The sequence below is a fragment of the Cyclopterus lumpus genome, chromosome 11, assembly GCF_009769545.1.
Source record: "Cyclopterus lumpus isolate fCycLum1 chromosome 11, fCycLum1.pri, whole genome shotgun sequence".
NCBI lineage: Eukaryota > Metazoa > Chordata > Actinopteri > Perciformes > Cyclopteridae > Cyclopterus > Cyclopterus lumpus.
The window spans coordinates 11,594,288-11,608,107 of NC_046976.1; the positions used below are offsets into that span (position 1 = coordinate 11,594,288).

The window sequence follows — 13,820 nt, forward strand, 5'->3', positions numbered from 1 at the left end:
TGTTCATGTCATGTGCTCCTTTTCTGACATGTGACCTTTCTCCCCCACCATGTTTAGTGAGACTAACCACTGCCCAGACTTAAGTCAAACAAAGTGGAAACTGGCTCAGCACATTATAGGATTGCTAGCTGTGAGCAACTTGGAACATGAAAACATGACAATGAAAAACAAACAAAGCCAAAAAATACAGTTCCCTTGAGCAACATCACCCGTTCCACTTAACTGTTCCTTCCAACATGCACTTCGGAAGAGTTCTTAACCAAGGGTTAGTATTATCATCAATATGTTAATGCTTAATCTAAAATGACCTATGGCATCAATAAACAAATCATGATACTCTAGCAGTTTGAAATGTGAATAATGTAATGCCATTGGCAAAATATCATAATTCAATCAATCATTATCATCAAGTCCATATCATTGTCCTGACTATGTTTTTAAAGCAACACAGTTTTTTCCCCTCTTGGGATAAGCATAAACCAGCTGTAAAAGCAACAGCAACATATTATTATCTTTCCTTAAATTCATACATTCCCCAGCTGTAAACAAACATTTGCCTCTTTACACATTGCAACATTAGCATTCATTTGGAGGCATGTTTCTAGCCACCTGAGGGAATGGAAGTCCAATATTGATCAGAACATTATTAAACTAATGCTGTGATGGTTGTGATGGAGAGGACAAATCAATAGAAAAGCAGTGTCCTTGTGCAACTGCAGTTAAAGTTCAATAATAACTTCATGACAATTGTACTCTCTCAAAGCATAAAGATGCTGGCCCTTTGGGCATAAAAAAAGAGTAATGATAATGGTTTTTTTTCAGTTATACAACATGGCTGACAGTCTGCCCCTCTGTTGGCTTCTGTAGTCGTCCCACATCCATCACCTCCCAGCATGCTATGCCCTTCTCCCCCCTCGTCCTCTCTCTTAGGCAATCAGCTGGTATTATCCCTGTCATCTTGTGGTTGTATAGGCACGCAGTGATTTGACTATCTGTTCTCTGGAATTATCTGTCTTGCTTGGTAAAAACATCTGCGTGCAATCATCCTAAAAGGCTGCAGCCACTACTGCCAACTCACGGCAGTCTCTTTCTTTATCTCTAGGAAGGCAGCTATATAGGTGTGTCTTTGTATGGATGAAGAGGAGAGGGGAAGCGAGCTTCACTAGTAGGAGTTTAAGAGGCTGTCACTAGTTCAGGGAAGCCTAAATCGAGCCCCAGAATCAGACTGATCTGAGGTCAGTTTGTCTCAGGAACAGGTTCACCACAAGCTTAGTCTGTCTGTCTATCTGTCTATCTGTCTGTTGATGAAACATTTCTCTTTCACCTCTTATTCCTTCTGTTTCTTTACCTTCTCTCCACCCACACACTCTCCACTTAATTAGATATGTTAATATGTGTTTTCTGTTTTTAAATGTGCATTCCAGATGGTCTTACTAAGTGTGTGAATAATTGTGTGTGTCTATATGCTAATTCGAGTACACATATTATTCAACCGAAAGCCTCAGGCTTGTTTGGGTTAAGTGTTAACGCCTAAAGGTTTTTAGTATAAAGATGAAAACGGTTATGTCTCTCATCTGGGTGGCCCCTTAAACAGGCATGTGGTGTGTGTGATGGAGTACTAATTGTAAAAAAGCTCTGCATAGGCAATCTAATTCCTAAAGAATGCATGAATAGAAAAGACTACATGTGGTGCAGCTCAGCGTTAATGCTAACTTGAACTGCTGTTTTGTGTTTTAACAAGGTAAACTTCTACATTGGCCACTGGTCCAGATGTTTTACAGTTTATTTGTTCAGTTATGACCTCTGCACTGGTGTCCAGAGGACTGGCCATTTTAGTTTGGACCAATTTGTTGTTCACTATGTGCATTGCACACTTGAAATTAGGGCCTTGGAAATGAACTCATTTGCAGTGTATGAATTGGATGGGTGCAGCCACTCTACTATTTCTGCAGTTTCCGTGCACATGTTAAACATCACAAGCTGCCACTGTATTATGTTTTGGAAAAGGAAGTTCAGCTTTAACAATGGAATTCACAGTTGAATGCTAAACCCAAAGTCCAAAAGTGAAAATATAAAACATCCCAGTCAAGGAGAACAAAATACAATTTCACTTTATTTGGCTCACTCCATGACTCACTAGTCAGAAGTGGTGTGAGCCAAATAAGCAAGTGACATGTTAGTATTTCTTCCTCCTTGACTTTGAACTCTGGGATGTGCTACCTTTTCACTGTTCTTTGGGAATATGCTGCTGTAGTGTCTCACACTGTAGGGCACTGCAACAGCCAGTCTCTAGAGACAGACTTGAATCAATTACAATACTGATCACAGAGGACTAGAGGAGATGGTGCTAGAGGAAGGAACAAGACAAGTGTGATGCAGATGTGACATGTCCTACTCTTTATTCTCTTGCTCCCTTCCCCTCTCCCCATCTATCTTTGTCCACTCTCCTCCAGGCTTCCGTGTCTCTCTTTTCATCTCCTTGTATTGCAACTCCAGTCTGGCTGTGGACCAGCGCAGCATCAAACTCCCATCTGCTTGCGGCCAGATTAAAAAGAATTTGCCCAACCATTAAAGTTCTCTCTCTCTCTCTCTCTCTCTCTCTCTCTCTCTCTCTCTGTATTTTGGGGAAGACCAAAGCAAAATGTTTGGAGACCTCCAGGAGCAATCCACATGGATAAGACAAACATTGCCCCGGTCCCTTTAGGTGCAGCTCTCCCTGCAACAATGATCCCTTTGTACTCTTTAACGGGCCAAAATGAGACCGGGAAGTATTCCTTTTCCTGTTTACTTTAACAATGCTGTAGAGTTTGTGTAATGAGAGCAATGGTGTGAGGTGTACAGAAATGGGAGGCTACCAAAGTTAATAATTATTTTCCACATTAACAAGGACAAACACGAAAACCCCTCCTTTTGTTTCTCTCCTCGTCTTCTTCACACAAGCTACTGCCCAATTATTTCCCGCCTATACACATCAAGGTAATTTAAGCACACATACTGTACATGCAGTAAAGTAAACACATATCTGCACACACCCACTCACGCCTAGGTAGACAAAAATAACAAATAATTATTTTGATTAACACCCCCACATCCACACAACTTATTTTGAGCTAGACTGCCAATGGCTGCATGTATTGTGAGTTTCTTTGCTATGTTTTCAACTTCACATCCAATCTTTTTGCTCTAGAAAACTGTTCTTTTTGAGTTGTTATTCTCCTCAGGAGGCTAAGGAGAGCTTAAAGGAATCAGAGATGTAATTCAGACAAAGAAGCAGGTCTTATATAACAGATGCCAAGCAAGGAATTATTGTTATGAATGCTACAATGTGTGTTAAGGATGAGCTTGCTCACACTTACTTGTATCGTACTGCCTTTGTGAAGGATTTCTTGCAGCTATTAAATGACAAGGATGACGTAACTTTGCCAACGGGAAAGAGAATTTTGATTGATCTGTTTTGAGCAAACTGGATTTTTCTTCCACAAGCACATCCATTTATCTACAGGTTCATACAATTGCATTAGCCAAGAATCGGTACAGGAAAAAAAACATGCAGCGGAAGAATGACTCAGATAACACCAAACTGACCAAAAAGCCATTCAATGAAACATAGTAGCCATGGGAGGCAGCCACAAATGTTTCCAGCTTTTGTTAGCCTCTGATTTATAGTTGGTCACTGTGTCCTTGAGGTGCTGGTTTAGATTTCCCGCTCGCCAATGGGTGGGCTCTGTTGGTGTATTGTTATGCTCGGAGTGAGCAGTTGATGTCGTTTCTGTGGCCTTGTAATTGTCCTCCTAATTATGGACAACAAAGAGGTGTGAAGTGGATGGTTGGGAATGACTGGTTGTGTGCCAGGGGAGAAAGTGACAAAAAGGGATGAACTGCCGTGTTAATGGCAAAGGGAAAGAGAGACACTTTATCAGAGATTGCTGAGTTATACGTGTGTCGCAGCAGCAGGAACGCGGTCCATTTATGTCCAGAGGTATGTCATTTCCCCCACAGCAGGGACGTCAGGGAGTTTGTTTGATAACTTCTTCAAGTTGACCATTTTTCATGAATACCAGAATGTACATCACAAGTTGAGCCCTTAAATGTACGACATAAATAGTAGAAAAAAGCCCTTTATCTTGACAGCAAACCCTTGTGTAGCCATGCCGATACAGCAATGGAGAGACAACCAGCTAGCCCTGTCAACAACACATCTGCTGGAGGTCTGACTTTGAAAAAAAGCAACATTTATGCTTAGATTTCATTGTGTGTAAATTCTCAGTGAAGCTTTGGAGGCTTTGGGATGGATGCTGCTTGGTTGGTAGTGATCATTGGCATTCGAACATTCCAGCAGAGCACAGCAGCATGAATGTGAAACCTAAAGATGACAAATGAACTGAGAGGAGCTTCAATGATTGAGCAGGTGTCTTCAAGGAGTGAAGCTGGGTATCTGTTCCATTAAGTAGCAACATCTGTGATGACTTAACAGTCAGGTCATATTGTATGCTTACGATGTATCACTTTACACCAAACTAATACTTCAAATTGAATCTACACTATGTTTTAAGGGTTTTACTAACACATCTCTGCAAAATGAAACTGAAACAAGTTCATCTTGACACACACACACACACAATGGGCTCTGTGCTGCGATGGCACTGTATCAATATTATGTTCTCTCCACCCTGCTCTGTTCCTGTTTGCACAGCCCAGTAAATGCACCGACCTAGTAATCTCTAATGGAGGAAATTCCAGTCTGTGGTTTACCTCTGCTCTGTCTCTCTTTGTAATTCACAAAGACTGTTTCACTGTTTGTCTTTCACAGACACAAAGTGTAAAACTAACTTCACCCTCCGCTCATCTGCTGGAGTGTAGCAGAAGATACTTCGCACAGGAAGATCTGTAATCAGGCTTTCTCTGACTGTCCCCCACTCTGTGAGTGCTGCTGTTTGTGTACCTGCACACATGCAGTCACTAAAGTGTCTTTCTCATGCTCTGGCCCCCTTAAACACTGTGTTCATGAGAGCCGCCATTTATTTGCATGTACAAAGCCATCTGGGAGAACACTCATTCCTTTCCCTGAATTCAGACATCCATGGGCCCTGCATACATGGAAATGCCACCCATACACTTGTGCAAGACAGTCCTCCAGAAAAGCCAAGGTCACGTTTTATAACTTGAAGCCCACCTGAAGTTAAACAACGTTCAATATCATAACGTAGGTCTGAATCATGTGTCACTGTGCCCCAATTCTTTTTTTCTATTCTGTTTTTCTATATATTCTTTGGCTCCCTTGAGTCAACTTTTTCTTTCTATCCTTATTTCAAACTATTAAAAACTAAAAAGATACTCAACTCAGCAGCTCAACATCTTTTATGTGCTTATTAGAAATGCTGCCATTATTCCAGTAAAAGTGTCTTTTTGAGATTGAACCGAACTACCAACTTCAATGTGACCTTCATTGTTTAACGACTTTAGCAGCACCTTTTTCTGTGTTATGCAGAATTTATTCCAAACCAGATGGCAATCTTTTTTTTGGTATTACACCCCCCCAGTTACATTTCTCAGCAATTTGAAGATGAAAAGTCTGACACAATATAGTTTTCTTCTGTATCTATCATGGTAACGTATTGGCTGTGCGCAGTGCTAATAAGCTCGGGGCCCTGTGAAACAACCTCGAGCAGCATTACACATCAACATTACTTTGAAACTCAGCACAGCTTGTTGAAACTGTCAGTGTGGATGATGTGTGATGTACAGCTGTAATGTGGGTCATGTCTCAAAGGGCTGCTGCTCAAGAGGATGGCTGACTCAGGATCATTTAGCATTGTGGCATTGAGATTGAGGAGGATTTGTATTGAGGATTTGTATTGAGGTGAGATTGAGGAGGATTTGTACTGCAGCAGGTTTATGGTCCCACTTTAGTGGCGCGCTATTGGCAAGCATGAACTTGCATTAATGAAGACAAATAATATTTCTTCACCACCTAGTAATCATGATTGAAATTGTTCACAATCGTTTGACAGATTTCACATGATTAATTGATAGATTGAAAAACAATCAGATCAACTGATTACATGAAATAATCGTTTGGCGTCGAGCTACAACATGATTTCATCTGAGCAGAGCGAAAGACAATTAATTAAAGACTATTTTGGTTCTATTTTGATTGGTTTTGTATTTCAAGCAAATATGCAAAATATTTGATGGTTTACGGTTCTCAAATGAGAGAATGTGCTGGTTTTCTTAGTCTTTCGCTGTGTGGTATTTTTTTTATATTTTGGGGATTTTGGACTGTTGATCAGACAAAACAAGAAATGTAACGATTGAGTATTAAATTGATTAAAATATAATTAATCTGCCTTGATAATTGTATTTTGTTTGATTCTCAAGCAAAGCTAAGGATCCAGATGTCAATAACCTCAATATCATATTTGGGCACAATGTTGTGTGTGTGCTACCTATCAGGTGCTGATCTATAAAACAACTTTCCATGAGATAATTGTGTTACACAATGTCAAATATCCCTACATGTGCCCTCGATGGACTGGCGGCCTGTCCAGGGTGTCCCCTGCCTTCGCCCTATGTCAGCTGGGATAGGCTCCAGCGCCCCCGCGACCCTAATGAGGATAAGCGGTATTGAAAATGGATGGATGGATGGATGAAATGTCAAATATATCTGAACACATTTCAAAGGATTTCATTCAGATTCGTTTGTGAAACAAAAAAGGTTCCCTGTTCCCGTGTCAGGGATGCTGCTCATTCAAACAGCTGGCTGAGTGTTCAGCGTGGGTTCTGTATCCCACAAAGACTTTACTGAGAAAGATTCCGCACTTGGACCACCTGCAGCTGTGGACCAATTATCACCACCCACCACTCCCTGACCCATTAGGTTTGACTCACATACACCCACTGACACCCACAATGAAAACAGCTGGAGAGAGTGAAAGCATCAATGAATAATTGATGATAATTGGCTCTACACATTCATAATTCATACCCTCAATTATCACTAAGAGGCCCCACCTGAGTTTGGTGTGTCCGCGTGTGTGTGCGTGTGTGTGCGTGTGTGTGCGTGTGTGTGCGTGTATCATATCTCGAATATATCACGGAAGAGTGTGTGCATGTCAAAGCCACTGTGTTTGTTGCTGCTGTTATTTCAAATTTCATGAAATGTTTGGTAAGAGTTGTTGTAGACATGCATAGTAACCGTCTTCCAAAATGTTATTTCCCCTGGTAGCTGTACAGGCAGGAAACCCCTCTCTCCTGAAAAGCAAATGGAGTGCGTGCTCCAGACTCAACATGCTCCCTTATCGTTTATTTGGATGCAATTGGAGATACTTACACTATAGAACAAGTAGTTGTGATTCTAGAGGCAATATGCAGCCATGCAACTTGTCTATTCATTTATCCTCCTCCCCACATTTAGAAGGGTGGATGGAAAACTACCAAACTATGCAGGGGCTAGATAACTGGCTACAACAAAAGTAAAGAATGTGTCTTAATGTACATTTTCCGCCTTTTTCTTTCTCCACACTTTTCTGCAGATCACAACTCTGATCAACCATAAGGACAAGCCAAAGAAGTCTGAGCGGACCCAGGCGGCCATACACCGGGTGGGCCAGGCAGTGAGTGTGGCTGTGGGGCGCTTTGTCACTGTCGGGGAGGCCATCGCCACAGAGAACCAAGAGCTCAAAGATGAGATGGGTCAAGCCTGCTTCGAGGCACGCAGAGCAGGTGGGCCTCTTTCGCCGGCTCAGATTATGTGCTTTGAATTATGTATCTCTGACCCTAAACTCAACGCATGAGTGTTTTCTTTTTCGGGCGAGATAGAGACGGCACTTATTTTTTGGTCACATAGAATATAATAATGTCATAAAACGTTGTGGTGCTTCATTCTAAAGACGTCCTCATAGTGGAGACCAGCACGCCCATGGCTTTATGGTGTTCAGAAATGGCCATTGAGGGTGTAGCTGGTGCGCTAACAAGACCAATCAGTGTTTATTTGTTAAGACAGACATCGGGCCTTCCCTTCAGACCTCGTGTTATCAAATTTGAGTTTCGATTTGTCTCAACAGCCTGGCTGTCAGGCTGCATTACACCAGAGGACCTCCGGATTATTCTAAAGACATTGTTGTTATTAGGTTAGAAGTAAAGGCTAAAAAACAGTACAACTTCACCCAAGGGTGCTGTGTAGAATGAGAGAGTGTATGCGTCTGCGCTAGTTTGGAAAGCACTGCATAGATTATGATAGGAGGCTGCATTTCGTTTCCTTCCCATTCTAAAACATGCAGGGTAAGCGATGTGTGGCAGCCTGTCCTTTCCCAATGTGCAAATCTGCAAAGATAATCAGTTTGATGGATTTATATGGATATATGAAGGTTAAAACCGTAAACAACTGAGAGAAACAAAGAGGTACAGAGGATTGTAGGGGGTGGGGGGTGGAAACAGTGACAACCAGTGTGAAGGAACAAGAATGTGTGGATCACTCTTTCACAGGACTGTCAGCTTTTATTGAACCGGAGAAACAAGAAGTGATGGTTTTGTCAGGAATGTGTTTCGACACTTTCTTGTAACCTTTTGCCAATAAAATGCTGTCTACAAGTACACACTCAAGACAAACGTCAACCCGTATCTTCCTGTCAATCTAAACTTTCTTGTAATTCTTAGCTTAGATATGTTGACACCACTTGCTCGGTGAAACAAATCTTCATATCAGAAAACCTACTTCTTATCAGGCAAAACAAGGACCTAATTTAGCCTTCTGCAGAGTAGACCGGAAACCAAATCACAATTGATATAATTTAGACACAACACCGTGATAAAAGGTTTATGTTGGGGGAACCAGCTTGTGTAGTAAAGCGTCTAATCCTCGCACAGCGTTGATTTGTAAAGACGGCTAAAACTCAGACAAAGAGAGTAGTGATGGGTGGAGGCGAAAAGACGGATGAGAAAATGTGTGTGTGTGTGTGTGTGTGTGTGTGTGTGTGTGTGTGTGTGTGTGTGTGTGTGCCCACTGCGACTAATTTATTTTAGTTTTCTTCTTTTTTTCTTCTTAGGGAGGCGTTTTTACAGCTTTCACTTACACTTCCCCTGATATACACTATACAACTGTTCCCTGAGTTGAAAAATATGAAACTTTTGTTCTCTCTGACTACTTCTTTTTTTTCAGGAGAGAGAGGGCTAGTTAGTGAAGGACTGGTGTTTCTCTTATGCCTAGCCGCAGGGAGAGTGTAATCAGGCAGGCTTCAGCCATGTCTGCTATAATTAATGAAATAAAGGCACTAGTTTAATTAGATGCTACCCATCATCAGAGCGATGCAGAGATCCAATGAGGCAGGTCAGTGAAGGCAATCTGTGTTGGATCTGTCTCTGTCTCTTCCACTCAGTCTCTCAGTGTCATTCTCACTTCCGCACTCTTCTGTCTCACTTTTTCTTTCTTTCTCACAAAGATTGTAGAAGTCATAGCAGGTACAATATGTGAGTGTTTAAATACAGGACCACAGGTTAAAAAAAAAAAAGAGGGTATTGTTTGTATTGTTAGCATACTGACATTTGCTAATTTTCATTAAACAGAGAGAACAGCTGAGGCTGTTGGTAATGTCACTAGTTTTAAAGGTATTTGGAAAAAAGTATTGGAAGAATCAAAATGTTGATTTGGTGATGGTACTAGATGAAAAGTTAAGTAATCTAGAGAGGGGGACATGAATGTGTGTATCAGGTTTCATTGCAATCAACCAATAGACAGACATTGCCATCCATTGAGTCATGAAAGATTGACTGCTTGCATGTGCTGTACCAACACATCAAGGATCGGCCTTTCAAGTTTTCACTTATGAATAATAAATGTTCATACAGAAAAAAGACTGCTTTTTACAGTGAACAGAGGCTACAGAGGTCTCGAGTACATATGATAACTGAAGGACCAGAGGAGAAGGAAATGGCTCTGTTTAAAATTTAAGCTGCATGACCCGATAGAGACGTAGCCGTATCTCCAGCCCCCTCCTTTTTTAAATCTCTTTTTCTGAGAGATTTCCCCTCCCTGTCCCACTTGCTCTTAACTCTGGACATTTTCCTCTTTATAGGAACTATTTTACTGATGGGATTTTAGCTTAAAACAACTTGTTGGGGCTAGTATGAGCAGGTTAGAAAGAGAGAAAAGGGAAAGTTTTATTTAGCATTTGCATATTTCATGCAAGAGCAAATTCATGCTTGGCATGTTTATTCATTGTATTTGAGGGCCTTAGTTGTCTCCAGTCTCTCAGAAAGCATGCCAGTATTGATTAGGTCAGGCTGGCATAGCTGTCGTACCACAGTGCTGAATATATAATCATATATATATATATATATATATATATATATATATATATATATATCAGCAGTCAGATTGGAAGAACATTGTGCAGTAATGTTGTCTGGCTTAACTTGGAGGGCATATCAGTTGAGCACCCATCTTTTCATTTTCGTCCTCTTGTCTGGGTTCAGATCTCAGTGGCAGCAGGCAAAGCAAAGCAGCCTAGAGGTCCTTCTGGCCAGTCACATCCTCCAGCTCTTTAGAGGGAATCCCAGGGCGCTCTCAGGCCAGATGGGATATGTTAACCCTCCAGCATGTCAGCCTCTCCAACTGGACATTTCCTGAATCATCTGACAGGCAGATAGAAAAGTCCCATAAACCGTCTAGCTCAATATAATCAAAATATGCACAAGCCGAGAAAGAATGCTGTATGAATGTCCACTTACAGTTAAGAAATTGTCTTTTAGTTTTCATGTTTGTTCCCAGTGAGCTCCACACTTTGAGGAAGCCTTGTGCAGATTATACATTTGGGAAAAAGAGAACACTGGATTGGGATCAGTACTCTGTACCTGCAGTCAACGAGAGTGTCTGTAAATGAAACATTAGCAGGAGAGAAACATTTGGATCCCTATACACAAACATAATATATCAGCCTGAGCAGTTTAGCACTTTAGCTCTGTTGTTGCACCAAGCAGTACCTTTCTCTCCTGTCTTGTAGGTGATGCTATAGCCCAGCTGACTGATGTGGGACCAGCCTTGCCGTTCCAGTCAGACGGACTCGTCACAGTGTTCAGTGATAGGACAGGGATGGTGAAGGCTGCCCGCTTGCTCCTCTCTTCAGTCACTAAAGTCCTGGTCCTGGCTGACCGCATCGTCATCAAACAGATAATCACATCGCGCAACAAGGTGACACATGCAAATGTGGATATGCATGAGCTCTCTTGCTTCATCTCTCTTGCACACACACACACACACACACACACACACACACACACACATACACATGCACACAAACATATGGACCACACATACATACACACACACATCTCAGCAAACTCCATCCGGAGTCTTTTATTTCCTAATAGATAAGCAGTGGCTCTCTGAAGAAGTACTCTGGAGGTAATTGAAGGGAAGCAGCACATGTAACAATCACATAAAAACACAGAGCAAGAAACTGTCCCTCTTCATCATACCTGGCTATGCTCTTAGCCAGACAATGTGATATGGATGTAGCTGTAGACTGAGCCAAAAATGGAAACAGGGGGCCTAATCATGACTGGTTAGCCTGGTTTGAACAGACAGTCAACAGCCCCCTGCCCCCCTCTATTACTGGCAAACACAATTACATCTCTTCCTCCTCTTTGTCTGGGAAGAATAAAAGCTGCTGCATTAGCGCTGCCAGCTAGCCTTCCCTCGGCAGCTAAATTAGCAGCCACATAGACTACTATTAACTAAAATGCAGGTTAGGAACTACTTAATCCTGTGGTTTTATTTTAGAACATCACAGATACAATAACATCAATTTGAACTGTTAATACTACAAAAGAGAGATTTGGAGTAACACAGAAATAGGATATTCAAATTGAATATTGAAATGTATCACAGTCAAATAACCTTTATTCTTGGTTCCGTTGTAAGGCGAAGCTTAACTATTGGGGTATGAATAGATCTGCAATAGGTTGTTACAGTGTGGAAGGATTTCAAGAAGACAACCTTATGTTCACCGTGGTACTCTGATCTTTTCACTCCTCTCAGGTCCTGGTTACCCTCGAGCATCTGGAAAGAGTCAGCACCTTCCAGGAATTTGTACAGATATTTAGCCAGTTCGGCAACGAGATGGTGGAGTTTGCCCACCTTACCGGAGACAGACAGAACGTGAGTAGCATGTGAAGGAACCAAATCTCTTTCGTTTTAAGAGTGCCAAAATCATCCGCACACTGTAACGTTCTTTCAATAAATGTAATAAATCAGTCATCAAACATATAGAGATTGTGTTTATGAACATGTAGTAATTTGCAACACCATGAACATTTGTTTATTCATGTCGATGTAATCTTCTCACAAGCCGTGCTTTTCTAAACATGGTATTCTGAATGTGAAAGCAGGTTGTGGAATTGGACTGTGTAACCTGCAGCACTTACAGACCCACAACAGATCAATAATTCAGGCATCAAATATTTACTACTCCCAAAAAATAAAACAACGAAGTAGCAAGGTTTCTTCAGGCTTCTCTTATTTCGACAAATATTTTTTTTTAACTCTCAATCCATAAGATAAATGTAAAGGTCGATGTGACTCATACTCCTCAAACATTGTTTACATCACGATTCATTGTTGATATAAATTGAGCTATGCTTTCAGCGATGCCTTCTTTCTGCACTACATCAGCTTAGGTTATAGCACATTTGCAAAACAAAACTTTTGCTTCGAGCTTTTGAAAAACCATCCAACTTAGGGTTTTTAACTTTGTTCTGTCAAAGACTGCTAATCCTTCTTTGATGCATACATTCAGCCTCTGCAGCTAAAAAAACTGAATTGAAATAAATAAACTGAATTAAAGGGCTTTGTCTGCAGAAGATGATGTAAAGTGCGCCGGCTGCGATATCTAGACAGGAAGAGAGGATCGAGCATCCCTCTTTCTCAATTTTTTGGACGCACGTGTTTCGAAAACACAAGTCATTTCTCTCACCAATGCAACGCAGCTCATGCTCCCTTTCCTCATGTGCCACCCTGTTTTTCTTTTTTTGCCATATTCACTCACATTCACAAGCACACAGCGCTTTAGAAAATCTACCATCTTCTACTATTGAAGCCAGATGAGCACAGAGGCGTCTTTGTAATCCACGGCACAGTAATGGGAGAGAAGTAGATTCAGCTGCCTTTTCCAATTACCTAATTCGAGCTGTCTATTTCTATTTTGAATACATGGGTGGGGATGCAGCAGGTCATACACGCTCCCTCTTCTTTCCTATACTCGTAGTATCTGTTTTTATTCAGAGATAATTAACCCAGGAAGTTTTCATGTGTGTGTAAACTTGGAAATCTGTGTCACATTTGTGTGACTCTTCATTCCAGCATGAAAGAGATTTGTTGCTTACTTTAGAGGCTTCATGTCCCTTGGACACCCAGAGAGTTCTTAGATGTTACAACTGAAGTAAAGCCACCCATTACCATCTGGTCTGCCACCCATTACCATCTGGTCTGTGTGTGTTTGTGCTGCAGGACTTGAAGGATGAGAAGAAGAAAGCACGGATGGCAGCAGCCAGAGCCGTGCTGGAGAAATGCACCATGATGCTCCTCACGGCTTCCAAGGTGAACAGCTTGTGCACCGACAGTGGACCTCTGGGCAAGGGTTATAGATCATGTAAAGATTTATAGTCTTCTGAAGTTGTATTTCATTTCATGGCTTCTCAAATACTGGGACCAATGGTAAAGCCACACTATCATAGAAAACACCTAAGAGAGTGAATAATCATGGTCGCAAAACATGAAAAGGGCTCAAAGTTGAAGAGAGTAGAGGAGGGCATGAGCTTTGACATTT

General features: G+C 41.4%; 1 protein-coding gene across 1 annotated transcript in view; it reads left to right on the plus strand.

Annotated features, from left to right (window-relative positions):
- The window catches only part of ctnnal1 (catenin (cadherin-associated protein), alpha-like 1), a 41,750-nt gene that overhangs the window by 15,704 nt on the left and 12,226 nt on the right, over positions 1-13,820 (plus strand). The window contains exons 2-5 of the mRNA XM_034545563.1: positions 7,533-7,722; positions 10,998-11,185; positions 12,035-12,154; positions 13,502-13,591. Coding sequence (XP_034401454.1) covers positions 7,533-7,722; positions 10,998-11,185; positions 12,035-12,154; positions 13,502-13,591 — 588 coding nt within the window. The remainder of the gene's footprint in view (positions 1-7,532; positions 7,723-10,997; positions 11,186-12,034; positions 12,155-13,501; positions 13,592-13,820) is intronic.